Source organism: Ruditapes philippinarum, unplaced genomic scaffold (genome assembly GCF_026571515.1).
Source record: "Ruditapes philippinarum isolate M1 unplaced genomic scaffold, ASM2657151v2 ctg138_1_1_1_1, whole genome shotgun sequence".
Taxonomy (NCBI): Eukaryota; Metazoa; Mollusca; class Bivalvia; order Venerida; family Veneridae; genus Ruditapes; species Ruditapes philippinarum.
Genome location: NW_026854192.1, coordinates 25,354 through 38,148, shown reverse-complemented (window position 1 = coordinate 38,148; position 12,795 = coordinate 25,354). Strand labels below are relative to the sequence as shown.

At 31.5% G+C, this 12,795-nt stretch overlaps 1 protein-coding gene across 1 annotated transcript in view; it reads right to left on the bottom strand.

Annotated features, from left to right (window-relative positions):
• Positions 1-12,795, bottom strand: part of LOC132739366 (B9 domain-containing protein 1-like) — a 35,992-nt gene that overhangs the window by 16,220 nt on the left and 6,977 nt on the right. Inside the window, exons 2-4 of the mRNA XM_060727060.1 lie at positions 7,043-7,111; positions 5,441-5,552; positions 3,505-3,601 (exon numbers count right to left, since the gene is read on the bottom strand). Coding sequence (XP_060583043.1) covers positions 3,505-3,601; positions 5,441-5,552; positions 7,043-7,111 — 278 coding nt within the window. The remainder of the gene's footprint in view (positions 1-3,504; positions 3,602-5,440; positions 5,553-7,042; positions 7,112-12,795) is intronic.

Genomic DNA, 12,795 nt, shown 5'->3' with positions numbered 1-12,795 from the left:
GTTCTCTCTATTGTTCTTTTTAGCCACACAAAAGAAAATAGCCACATAAAAGCATTACGGAATGAATGACATCAAAGAGAAAAAACAGTTACCTATTGTCCCTCTAGTCACCTAATTACTCTCCTGTGAGTGCGGACGTACGTACGGAGGGACGGACAGACGTTCTCACAGGACAGTAATTATGTGGCTACTCTATTGTTCTCTCTATTGTTCTTTTTAGCCACACAAAAGAAAATAGCCACATAAAAGCATTACGGAATGAATGACATCAAAGAGAAAGAACAGTTACCTATTGTCCCTCTAGCCACATAATTACTGTCCTGTGAGTGCGGACGGACAGACAGACGGACACCAGGGGGTATAACATAATATGCCCTTTCGGGCATATAAAAAGGTAAGAATATATCATTTGTCTTTCCATCCTAAGATGATACACTCTAAAAAACATTCAACTTTTCTCTCTTAAATATTTAAAGTATGGGATTCTTCACATGAACCTGGAAGTGTTAATATTGCATTACAATGATTTTGAAATGCTTAATACCAGCCCAAACAGTTACATAATCTGTTCAGATTGTACAGAAAGCCTACTGACATTGCTCTATATTAACAAAATAAACAACACATTAATGACTGCAGTGTAGTGAGTAGTAATTTACCCTAGTCACAGACTTCACAACAACAGAAACCAATACTTTTCCTGTCTTAAGAGATTAATTTAAGGAACAGCATACCATAATATTTCTAATTAACGCCCATACCCTTGCCATAATTTGGACAAAAAACGGCCATTTTTCAGCACAAAGTTGAAAAATCAACTGCACCTTTTTTACGCCCATTTATTGGACAAAATTGAACATATTTGAGCTCACATTCTTTATTTCCTTTTTCACATTGGAATAAACATCCCTTTTCTTGTCCTTCTTTCCATGTGCACAGTTATTAAATGCCACCACCTTTTACAAAAGTTTTGTTTTGATGACAACCAGGCTGCTCCATGTATTTAGGCACTGATTTCACCAATAAGTCCATCTTTAAATATTTTTTAAAGAGACTGACAATTATAAATTCCTCCAGTATATGTCCAACAGCACAACCATTATTATACAATAATTGTGCTTTTTCTATATTCATTTTCTGGTTCCAAATCCATCAGGTATCCCCTTTAATAACAAGTCATTGAATTAATGAATGGCCCGGGGGCCTATGGCCAGTGAAAATTAGTTTGGGCCAGTGTAAATTTTAAGAAAACTTAGTTAAATATATAGTAGAATAAATTCAAAACTTGAATTCGGGCCAGTAAATTCAAAATCTTAAATTCAATGACTAATTTACTAATAACATATTTTAATGATTCCATGTGTTTTGTTAATGTGTATTAGATATAAAGGTATACAAATAAAAAATTCAGGTTTACAAAAAGAGATGCCAGGTTCAATGTGTTGGGCTCCAACATGGGAAATTAGATCTGATTAAATAATTTTAAACAGCAGACTATTGTCTTTTACTATCAAAATCCCAAATCCTATGCTTGTGTCAGATAAATCGGTAAGAACTATTCTTGTTTTAACATCATGAGGAAACACGAGTCATATACTGTGAAATAATTCTAATAAAAGCCCAGGCGTTAAATTGAATTACTACGGTAATTAGAATATGAACTTTAACATTAAGCTTAACTGTAACCATTTAAAGTTTAACACATAAAAAAGCTTTTAACAAGTCTCTCATTCTTATTTAGAAGTACAAAAGTAAAACCGACTTTCTCTAGAGAGCAAGTGCCTTGAAATGATCAATGTAAATGTTTCATTAAAATCACCAAAAGGTTATACAAGTACTGGCTGTAAGTGGTATTTATATACACAGCATGTTTTTTAAGAGAAAAAAAAAACATGAAAAAGATAGCATGAAAATATGTTGGCAATGTTCAAATAATATGTGAAAGCAGAAAACTGAAGAAAATTGAAAGCAACAGTTATGCTACTTGATACAATTATGTTTGAAGCCAATAATTCAAGTTAAACTAAAGAAAAATCTAATCTGCCAAACAGAGAGACTGTTCAATTTCTATAATTATGCTTATGAAACAGGGGCATAAATTTCTTAAATGGAATTCATCGTTAGTAGGGTTTTACACAGTATAGGTCATATGGTGACTTTCCATATTTACTGCTGGAAGAAAACCTCTGGTGCCCTTCTGTGCATTATTTCAAGCACAAACAAACACCTGAGTAGAACCACAAACAATCTGTCAACTAGGTTGATAGCTTCTACACATGAAAGAATCCAAAGACCATGTTGGATTTGAACCCACAGCAAAGAGGGGCAAGAGGTTTGAAGTTGGCAACCTTATCCACTTTCAAACAAGTTAATATTTAACAGCAATCATTTATGTACCAGTACTCAATGCATTAAACATAACTGACCATTGTTATGAATCAATTTTTAATAAAAAATTTCAAAATCTATATATATAATGTTTCTATGTTTAAATAATCCTATCGAAATAAAAACATTTGATATTAAATAGCCACAGATAAGTCATAATTTATGTAATATGTAAACATTCTTAAAATGACTGCCTCTTTATATCTATAGTTAATATCTACTTGAGATAAACAAGATGACAGAAGAACAAAATCTCACCCTGCCCCTAGCCCTATCACCCCTTCCCCCCCCCCCCGCCTTCCTCAAAAAGAAAAAGTGAAGGCAAAATGGTACAAAACCCAATGTACATGTATAAGTGACCTTTGACCTAACCAAAGAAATAGTAATAATGAACTTGAGTCAATGAGTGCAATGTCTGAAGTTTGAATGATATAATAGTTAATAAACAAATACAAATTGATTTTCAAACAGACAATCATCCAATCAACATATGCAAAACATTAGATGAGAAGGTAATATTAGTATTACCAACAAAAGGAGCGGTGGCCAAGTTGTTAAGGTGTCTGCCTTTTAACCCAGGGATCATGGGTTCGAGCCCTATTCAGGTCATGACCATGTTTCTTCATATAACACCAGTACTGGTTGGTTCAAGAAAGATTAATTTAATTTGCAAGAACTTATTTCACAATCAAGCTTAAATAAATATAGGATATTGAATGAGTGAAAGTTCAATTCTGAATTTATTGCACGAGTTGAATAAAATTATATCATGCGAGCCTCTGTCGAGCATAATACTATTTTATTCAACAAGTTCAATAAATTCAGTAATGAACTTACATGAATTTAATATTCTATTTATAACACACCCAAAATAAAGATTGTTTAAATTGAAAAAAAGTCATTTTTCACTGACGCGCCTATAGTATAACGCTAACAATTAGCGTGTCTTTACACTATGTTTGTATAAAGCTAATGACGTCACATCAAAATATATGCACGGCCGTGCAATACCATTCGCAAAATTGGCACAGGTGTAAGATAAATATGTTTAAACCAGTAATACTAAGATTGTGATGGGAGGACAGACAATATAAAATCTGCTACAACAAGGCTTACCTCCCTGGTGTGATCGGTATATGACAAACTCCATATCCTCTTACAACATCATGTCCAAATACATCTGGTCCATAACAGTGAACAACCACTTGTGGCCCTACAAAATACACTTTAATTATATACGGCTATATATATACAGGGCTGTAACAAAAAAGACTTACAGACTCTAACATTGTGTTTTCAATAATAACAGAATCCTCTTTCTTCTATATTTTCTGTAAAATTAAATTAAAGCTAAAAAAATGTTTTATAAAAAAATCCAGTAGTGTTTTAGGAACATGATTTAAAATTTAAATTGTTCTAATTTTTTTTGTAACATTAAATTAAAGGGGAGTAAAAATAAAATTGCACAGTATGACATTTTTTTTCTAAAGATTTCATATGGATTTTGCCATTTAAATGAGAGGTTGTACCTAAGAATATAACAGATGCATTCAGCAATGTGCTATAAAATTGAAATTGGGACATAAATGTTAAATAATTGTAAGAATTAAAGGCAATTATGTAGTTTTGGCTGAAAAGTAATGATTGCAAATTGAAGAATGGGAGGTTTGCCTGAAATATAAATGTGATGTTTCAGAATAAACAGCTGAATTAAACTGCATGAGTATGGGCTTGTTTTAAAGAGAAAAAATATCAAACTGAAATAGTTTAATACCACTTTATGATTCACAAGGACAAGTTTAAAATAAAGTATTAGGTTATGTAATAGAAAGAGCATTAAAACACAAGGCTATCAGATTTGCATGAGGAAGATAGAATATAAATCAGATTGACTTTTCTATAGTTATCTCCCTGTCTCTTTCCCTGTCATTGCAATGAGCAAACCCCAGAATAAATGAGCCAATCAATGAGCATGCTCTAGACAGATAGTGACAAAGCAAACAACTAATACCTGCCCTCCAGCTCATGCACTTTGCATGTATTGGTATATAATTTAACTCTCAGACATGTTTTCAATAGTAGAGTCTCCAAACTATGATACAAGTAAAACTTATTATGTTTTATGCATCAATAACTAATGTACCACAGAATTTACCCTACATTTCTTGACTACACCCAAGAATAAATGGGAACATAAGGAGGTGGTATAATACTGTGATTATATGGGCTGTGTAAAGACTGAATGTCCACCAACAGTCTACCAAGGATAAAGCTGTAAAATCAGTGGATATGCCAATGGTTTGACATTAATACTAATAAATGCTTTTATTTTTTATTTTTATGATAATCACAACAAAGACCAGACAGAAACTCTCCTGTTTAGATTGTCAAAACAAAAGTTTCTCTCACAGTTAAGTTTTTCCCTTGCAATATCAAGATAGCAATAGCAATCATCATGTAAGACTGGCATATGTGTCAAAGAATATTTAACAAAACCTAACCTGTAGATATTGTGAAGGAACATGTATTTGAAAAAAAATAATGCTAGATACAATGTATATAAATCTTATCATATGATAAGGAACAAACATTTGAAGTTTGAAGTAATTATATAAAGAGTGAAGAAATGAAGAAGTTACAGTAAAAAATAACAATTTTTAAAGGGATATTCTAAGTACAAAGAGGAGATAATTCTGCAAATGTTGGTTCTACAGTTAAACGAAAATTCTAAATTTAAGTGGAAATAATTCTAAGAACTTTATCTAAAGATTAGTAACAAGTATCTGAAGTTTGAAGTCAATACTTCAAGAAAAACTTCAAAACTTCAAGAAATAAAGAAGTTACAATGAAATAAAACAATTTTTAAGCAATTTTTTAGGTTCAGTGGGCTTGAGTTATAAATCCTGTTACATGTACATATAATGTGGTATTGATAAGAAACATATTTGAAGTTTGAAGTAAATCCCTTAAGTAATAAAGAAGTTTTACTGCACAAAAACATTAAATTCTACATTTGAAAAAAAATAATATCAGAAAACATCTTCATACTTACAGCCATGTGGATTTGTACTTTTAAATGTAACATCTAGAGGAAAATTCCACACAAAATGTTGTCTTTCATCCTGGCTTTTCTTGGTTGTCTGAGTAATTCCTTCCTCTAAACCCTGTATAACATAACAGATTCCATATACAATAACAATCAAAAAACATATACATGGGACAGTGGAATTAATCTGACTTTCACTTACAGAGGTCCAATACTTTCTCAACATTGCTTTTAAAGGACAAGACTGAATATACAAATATATGTCCGGAAAGGCCAATCTGCACAGTGGCTAGGCCAGCATTTTATTTCTTTGTAACATTTAGAGTAAATTATCTCTTCTTTCTGCCACTTCATCTCCTTTAGCTTAATTCAAACATTTAAGCATAGGATTTAGACAAAAACAGTTGTATATAATCATATTCAATATTTACTTTTGTTTTAACATTAGTTCTAGAAGTCAAACATCCTAGATGCATGTGAAAAGATTAGACTGACAAAAAAATTAATTATATATATTGATTATTAGTGCAAATGCATATCCCTCATTTTTTTTTCCATTTAATTTCCTCAAAATTCTATTCTAATGGCATTTGTGTCTAAAAATTTCAATTCAAAAGCATTTACACTGATTTGTGCATCTGTTTTATTCTAAAAAATTAAAGTATTTTAACAACTCTGCAGCTATTGCACAAATTAACATTCATGTGCATTGCAGGTGTTAGTTTAATGCATTATTTCTATCTGGAGGTATTCATCAGCAGACTAAAACATTAAAAGCACTGAATATTAACTATTCCATCATTGGCAGAATTTTTGAAAGCATGGTAATGTGTGAAAATATAAAAAAAATTAATTTCATACCAAAATACAACAATTCTACATTTTAGAACCGGCTAAATCAAGAGAAATCTTGGGACAAATACTGTAGCAACAAAAAACTAAGACTACAAGTATGTAGCTTCGTGTTCAACTTTACGAAGGCAAGGACAGGAGCTTAAAGATTCAGGTTGATCACCACAACCTTTTTGTCAAAAAATTGATACCGTATAAAAAAACTAGTTCAAAACTAACATAATATCTGTACAGCATTAAACTTTTTTAAAGTGGCATACATCAGAGAGCCTTTTAAATAAATTTATTAATTTATAAAATATAATGAGAATTTTATTTCATGCTTTCTTACATTGTACCTCAAAATGTTTCAGGGGAGTTAACCAATAATGGATGTCATTATTTATTATTTCATAATTAGTCTCCCTTAGTAAGGAAAGACGCAGTTCTTTCATAACAGTGAGCATTTCCCCAAATTTTTAAGTAATTCTGTACAATACTCATAATTTTGGTAATTTCATATTTGACTGTTAAAAGATAACATATAACATGACTTTACATGCAGTGCTGTGTATCAAAAGTGTTAAAATAGATACTGTATGATATATCGTATTAAACGTCTAATATTTCTTTAGCATTATGCAATTGACATTGTTTTTAAAAGTGTAATTTTTTTCTGAAAAAAAAACACTCCAACCAATGTCTCTAGACGACTAAAATTTTAGACTACCTGTGAACCTTCCAATTACCTCCCTTGAGTTTATTTATTATACTTACAGATGTTATAAGCCAATCTTGTCCATATGTGAAGCAATATTTACAGTAGAGATCATCAAACTCTGGAAACTGAAAAACACATAACAAAAAATTTAACATTAATATATTTCACTTAGATTAAAATCTTTGCAATGTTCTAGACAAAGATAAACATGTATTTTTGTAACTTACCAGCAAAAGCACAAAACAGACAATGTCTAGACACTTACTGAATCTTTAATCAACTGAATAAAAATGATTTACCTTCCTTGCATGTCTTGCATGTCTTTGTTAATTTTAATTGCCAAATCTATATTATGCTAATTTAACAACTTGCAATACGTGTATACGGTGGTTAACATTATTTTTCTCAGGCTTTCCAAGCAAATCAACACCAAGAATATTGTTTCCATTCAAGTGTAGAATTGATATTTTTACTGTCACTGATAACTATGTTGATCTTGGGTTGGCCCTTAACGAGTTTCTTGACTATAATTTTACAGCAAAATTTGTTGCTAAGGCAGCTAGAAGGGCTCTTGGACTAGTTAATTTAAGCAACTTGAAGGTATGCCTTTCAATGTATTCTATTGTTTGATCCGTTATACATGTAAGTTAAAGTTCAGCTTTTTGGGGTACAAGAACATACTTGTGTATTGAAGCAGTACAGAACCAAGCAATGAGGTTTTTCATAGGGACAGACTGATACACTCCAAATGCTACAGTTGCTTGTGAAATGGGCTGGCAACCTATCTGTAATAAATAACTTAAATGTGTGACGAGTTCTTGGTGTCCATCTGCAAGTATGAACAGTATGAGAATAAATTGTGAAGTAAATATGTACTGTTTTAAGTAGGCAGGTAGAACTTGTAAGAACTGCCTGTTTACTGGTATTTTAGAGTAAAAGAAATTTTTGAAAAATATAACTGTGGTGAATTTTTAGTTCTTAATAATGTTTAAAATAAAACATGTTTGGTGGAAAAGCTAACCAGTTCATATCTGAATGAGTATTTGGATGAATGGATTAAGTCACTACATACAATAAATAGTAGTTCTGGGCAAGGTGGAAATATGTTGAGGACTTACAGAACCTTTAAGTTTAGTTATGAAACAGAAGCATATGTAACTGCTATCCTGTCGAATAAGCATAGAGCAGCATTTGCAAAATTTTGATGTGGGGTAGCCCCATTAGACTTGAAACTGGCATATATGATAGATTAGCTTTAAACCAAAGAATTTGTCCAGTCTGTTAAACTGGCATTGGAGATGAGAAACATGTTATTTTGTATTGTCTAAATTATGAGGATATTAGGAAAGATTTATTTGCCAGAGCAGAAAATGCAAATGAGCAATTTTTAAGGCTGTCCGATGACAATAAACTGCCATTCATTTTTTCCAAATATGGAAATTGTAAAATGTGCAGCAAAATCCTGCTTCATTATTCTTAAAAGTAGAACTAACTGGTTGTATTCCTCAGAACAGCTGTCTCTTATAATGTTACTTTTAAATTATTAAAGATTTTACCCAACAAACTGAGACTTTATCATTATGTTACTGAGAAATGTTAGTAAGAAATGTTACTAATCAGTGTATTTATAAGGATTAAAATGATGTAACATTTTAATACTTTTAATTGACAACTCTCAATGTCTCTTGAAAGGGAGTAAACAAACTCACGGTTAATGATTAGTAACTCACTATCTGATTCCTAAACTTTATTTTATTTTTTATTTTGTAAGCAATGTTATATGTAGAGTTACTTAAATTTGAACAATGTTTTATTCTAATTTATATAGGTCTTATCATTTCAATTATGCGAAATAATTTTATCCAGAAAAATATTTTATAGGTCAGAAATCTGTTGCTACTTGGTCAAATTTTTATTGTTTTAAATAAGATAACATAACTAGGGTATACACTATGAAGCAATTACTCCAGAAATTCTTTTAGAACAAGATAAGCAGGCATATGAATGTGGAATGAGAAGAGAGGTAACTCTGTAAGTTATGTCATAAGTTCTTGCAGAGTTGCCTCCCTTCCATTAGATTACTTTTACAGTCTCTTGTGATTCTGATTAGAATGGCCGTACACAAACAACTTTTATCTTGTAAAATTATGCAATTGAATTGTTTTTATGTTGTTATGTATGGATGAGACTCAAATAAAGAATATACATATTTATATTCTATAACCATTAGAGTAAATGTGTGTGACATATTATTTGAAAATATCTGTTGATTACAATTACACAATGACTTGACTGAGTAACACTTTGAGGAGTGCTATGTTGTGAATTATGTGCATAACCTGTTGTTTGATGCCACATGTATATAGTTGTACAATGACTGAACTTATAATATAACCTGACTGACTTAATATGGTGTCCAATTGACGATTATTTTTTGTGCTAGATAATGAATGCCACCTGGACTGTAACAGTAACTCTATATTTTTTTTTCTTCAAAAAAAAGTCCAGCTAATAAAATGAACAAGAACATTAACAGCCGAGAAAAAGGACTTTCTTAAAAATATCTGTCAAAATTTCATGCTTGACAACTAATATATGTGTTCCAATAAAGATAAAGGAAACAGAAAACGTTTGATTATGTATGCTCAGTACTTCTGTGAAAAGGAAATAAAGTGTGCTTACTAAACAACGTTGAAATTAAAGAAACTAGTGCAAATGCAGAAGTGCTCACAAATAAAATTTTGGATGAACTGAAATCTAAGGGTCTTAATTTAATGAACTTCATTGGTATTGGAACAGATGGAGAAAGTGTGATGACTGGTAGAAACAATGGAGTAGTTAAACGGTTAAGTGAAACATGTCCGTCTCTAGTTGGGGTACACTGTGCAGCACATCATTGTGCTTTGGCTGCATCACAGGCTACTAAAGGAATTCCTGAAATGGAAAGTTATCAGAGAACAGTGACTAATGTGTTCAGGTTTTTCAGCAATTCAGCATTGAGAGAGAACAAGCTCAGAGAAATATCACAACTTCTGAACCAACCAACACTCAAGTATGCCGATATTCATTCTGTCCGTTGGTTGTCAATGGAAAATGCTGTTGGTGTTTTGTACAGGACATACCCATCTCTTTATGTGACACTTTCTCATATGGCAGCATGTGGAGACATTGTTGCTAAATCTTTACTTAATGATATTTCACAATTCAAATTCATTTCTTTGGCACACTGGCTTATGGACAGTCTCCCCTTTCTAGGCAGACTGAGTAAAACATTTCAGAATGCAGAACATGACTTCAGTAAAGTGGCCCCTATGGTAAATAGTGTCTGTGAATCACTAGAGGATTTACTGATTTGTGAGGGTGTTTTTGTGGACAAACTTACTCAGTTTATTAAGGTTCAGAATGACAGTGATTCTGTGGTATATACTAGACCTTTGAGTGAATCAACAAGTAAAACTGTTCTGGAAAATAAGAACTCAAACATGGAATTTGAAGGGTTCAGTGATGATGACAGTGAGGATCAGGAACAGTCAGCTGATATTGACTTTTCTCAGGAAGTGAAACTAAAATACTACCAGCAACAACAACAAAGTCAGTCTAAAATCATGGAGAAATATGTAAATGCAATAGTCAGCAATCTTAAAGATAGATTTGAACAATCAGAATTACTTGCGTGCATGAATGCAATTGTTCCTAGCAACCTCCAACGTGGTAGTTATGGTCTCAAGGAAATATATACTCTAGCTAGTCACTTTTCAAAACAACTTAAGATAGATGTTGACAGTTGTGTGTCAGAATACAAACAATATAAAAGCCTTGTGATGGGAAGCTATGAGAAGGAATCTGTAATTGAAATATGTGACATAATGAACAAAAAGTATGAGAAGGAGATCCCAAATATGTGTCAGTTGTTAAAATGGTGTGTAGTCATACCCATGACAAGTGCCCAGTGTGAACGAGGGTTTTCTACACAGAACCGTATAAAGACAAAACTTAGATGCAGACTGAATATCAACAGTCTTGTTTCCCTCATGAGAATTTCAGAAGATGGCCCTGACATTAAACAGTTTGACTTTTTCCCAGCCCTATTAAAGTGGAAGACTAAGTGTAAAAGAAAACTTCACAGTCTCTGATATGTTACAGGTTGATTGACTGAAATTTGAAAGTGCTACCAGTTCTGTCAATGAATATTTGTGTGACATCAAATTTGCTTTCCACTTAAAATGTCAGTGCATATATTTAAATACTTTTAGGAAGAGACTTCTAAGATGACTAATACTACAGCACATTTTGTTTAAGTATTTTTGATGTCAGTTTGTAGAGTGTTTTGATTATGAGATATGTTTATTTACCTGTTTGACTGAAATAATATTGACTAAAGCACACTTTTTCAGTACTTTTGATGTCCAATGACTTTGTATGTTTGTAGATTCAAGATACTGTAAGATATATACATCTCCATGATGACATGTTTGACTGATGTGTTAAAGCACTCTTTTTCAGTATTTTTGATGTACAAGGGTTAAAATGAGTTTGTAAAAAGTTTATTTAGTATAAATTGACTAAGTATGTTTAGAATTAAGACCACAGTTCATTTCACAATGTTTGTCATTATACTAATATTTATTTAAACTAAAATTGTTACAAATATTTATTGTTTACAATAAACTGTTATATACATGCATTTGTTTCTATTTCCATTTGGCCATCCCGAACTTATATATAATAAACTTGAAATAAATATTTATAAATGGAACATCAACACCTCCATAAATTGTACCAACTTCTCCCTATTCCCAAAAACTTCTCCTTGTTTTCTATGGAGGGAGAAGTCACTTCTCCTTTAAAATCAGGGCTAGCGTGATCCCTGGTATAAGTGAATATAAATAAATATAAAAGTGATGAGACCAATATGAAGTAGTGGCGAAAGTTTGTCAAAAGAAGAGGGGCTAAGACCTTCCATGAGAGCCCAGAATCATCCTACAGGTATCATACAGGTATAACTTAAACATTCTTGAAGGAAAATAAATAATTTAAATAATAAAAAACATGATGCCATGTTGATTATAGAAGTTGGGCCAATCATTTCTAAACTTGGTCGAAACATTATCAGTTTTGATACTGGTAAGTGATAACCCAACAGTTAAGACGATAGATTTCTGTTCTTTTAGATAGATAAAGAGGACATTTTATTTCATAACAGGGTCTTTCAAATAGAATGCTCTGAAAACACGCTATGTAAATCCTTCTCGCTTCAATTAAACATGTTTCGGTACAACTCAGTATAGTTTGCTATACACAAATTATGTAAGTGTTCAAGAAAAGGGCAAAAATTAAATACAGGAGCAAAAATGAAAAATCTAATAACATGATGTTCTTTAAAAATCTTTAAACTTATGAAAAAAAGATAAATATGTCATAAAATAATGTTTTTAAAGCCATGATCTGTTGAAAAACATAGATTGCTTGTTCAGAATATTTGCCAACAAATGGCACTATTTTGAAAATGCATCAAATGAAACACCAACTATTTGTAAATAACATTGTAAAATATTATAAAATCTTTACATGATAGTGATTCCATTAAATAACACTTTTATCTTTCATTGAACTGCATCAATTTAAAAAAAAAGCTCATGAGATGTAGATTTTTACCTTGACAACGACAATTCCTAATTTAATTGCAAATTTATAAAATTGTTATTTTTTAAAGTAAAAACTGATAATGTTATGTATAGGCAGGATTAGTTTTAAGTAATTTTTAATAAATCTAGCGAAACATTGTCTTAAAATTTGATTTTGAATGCTG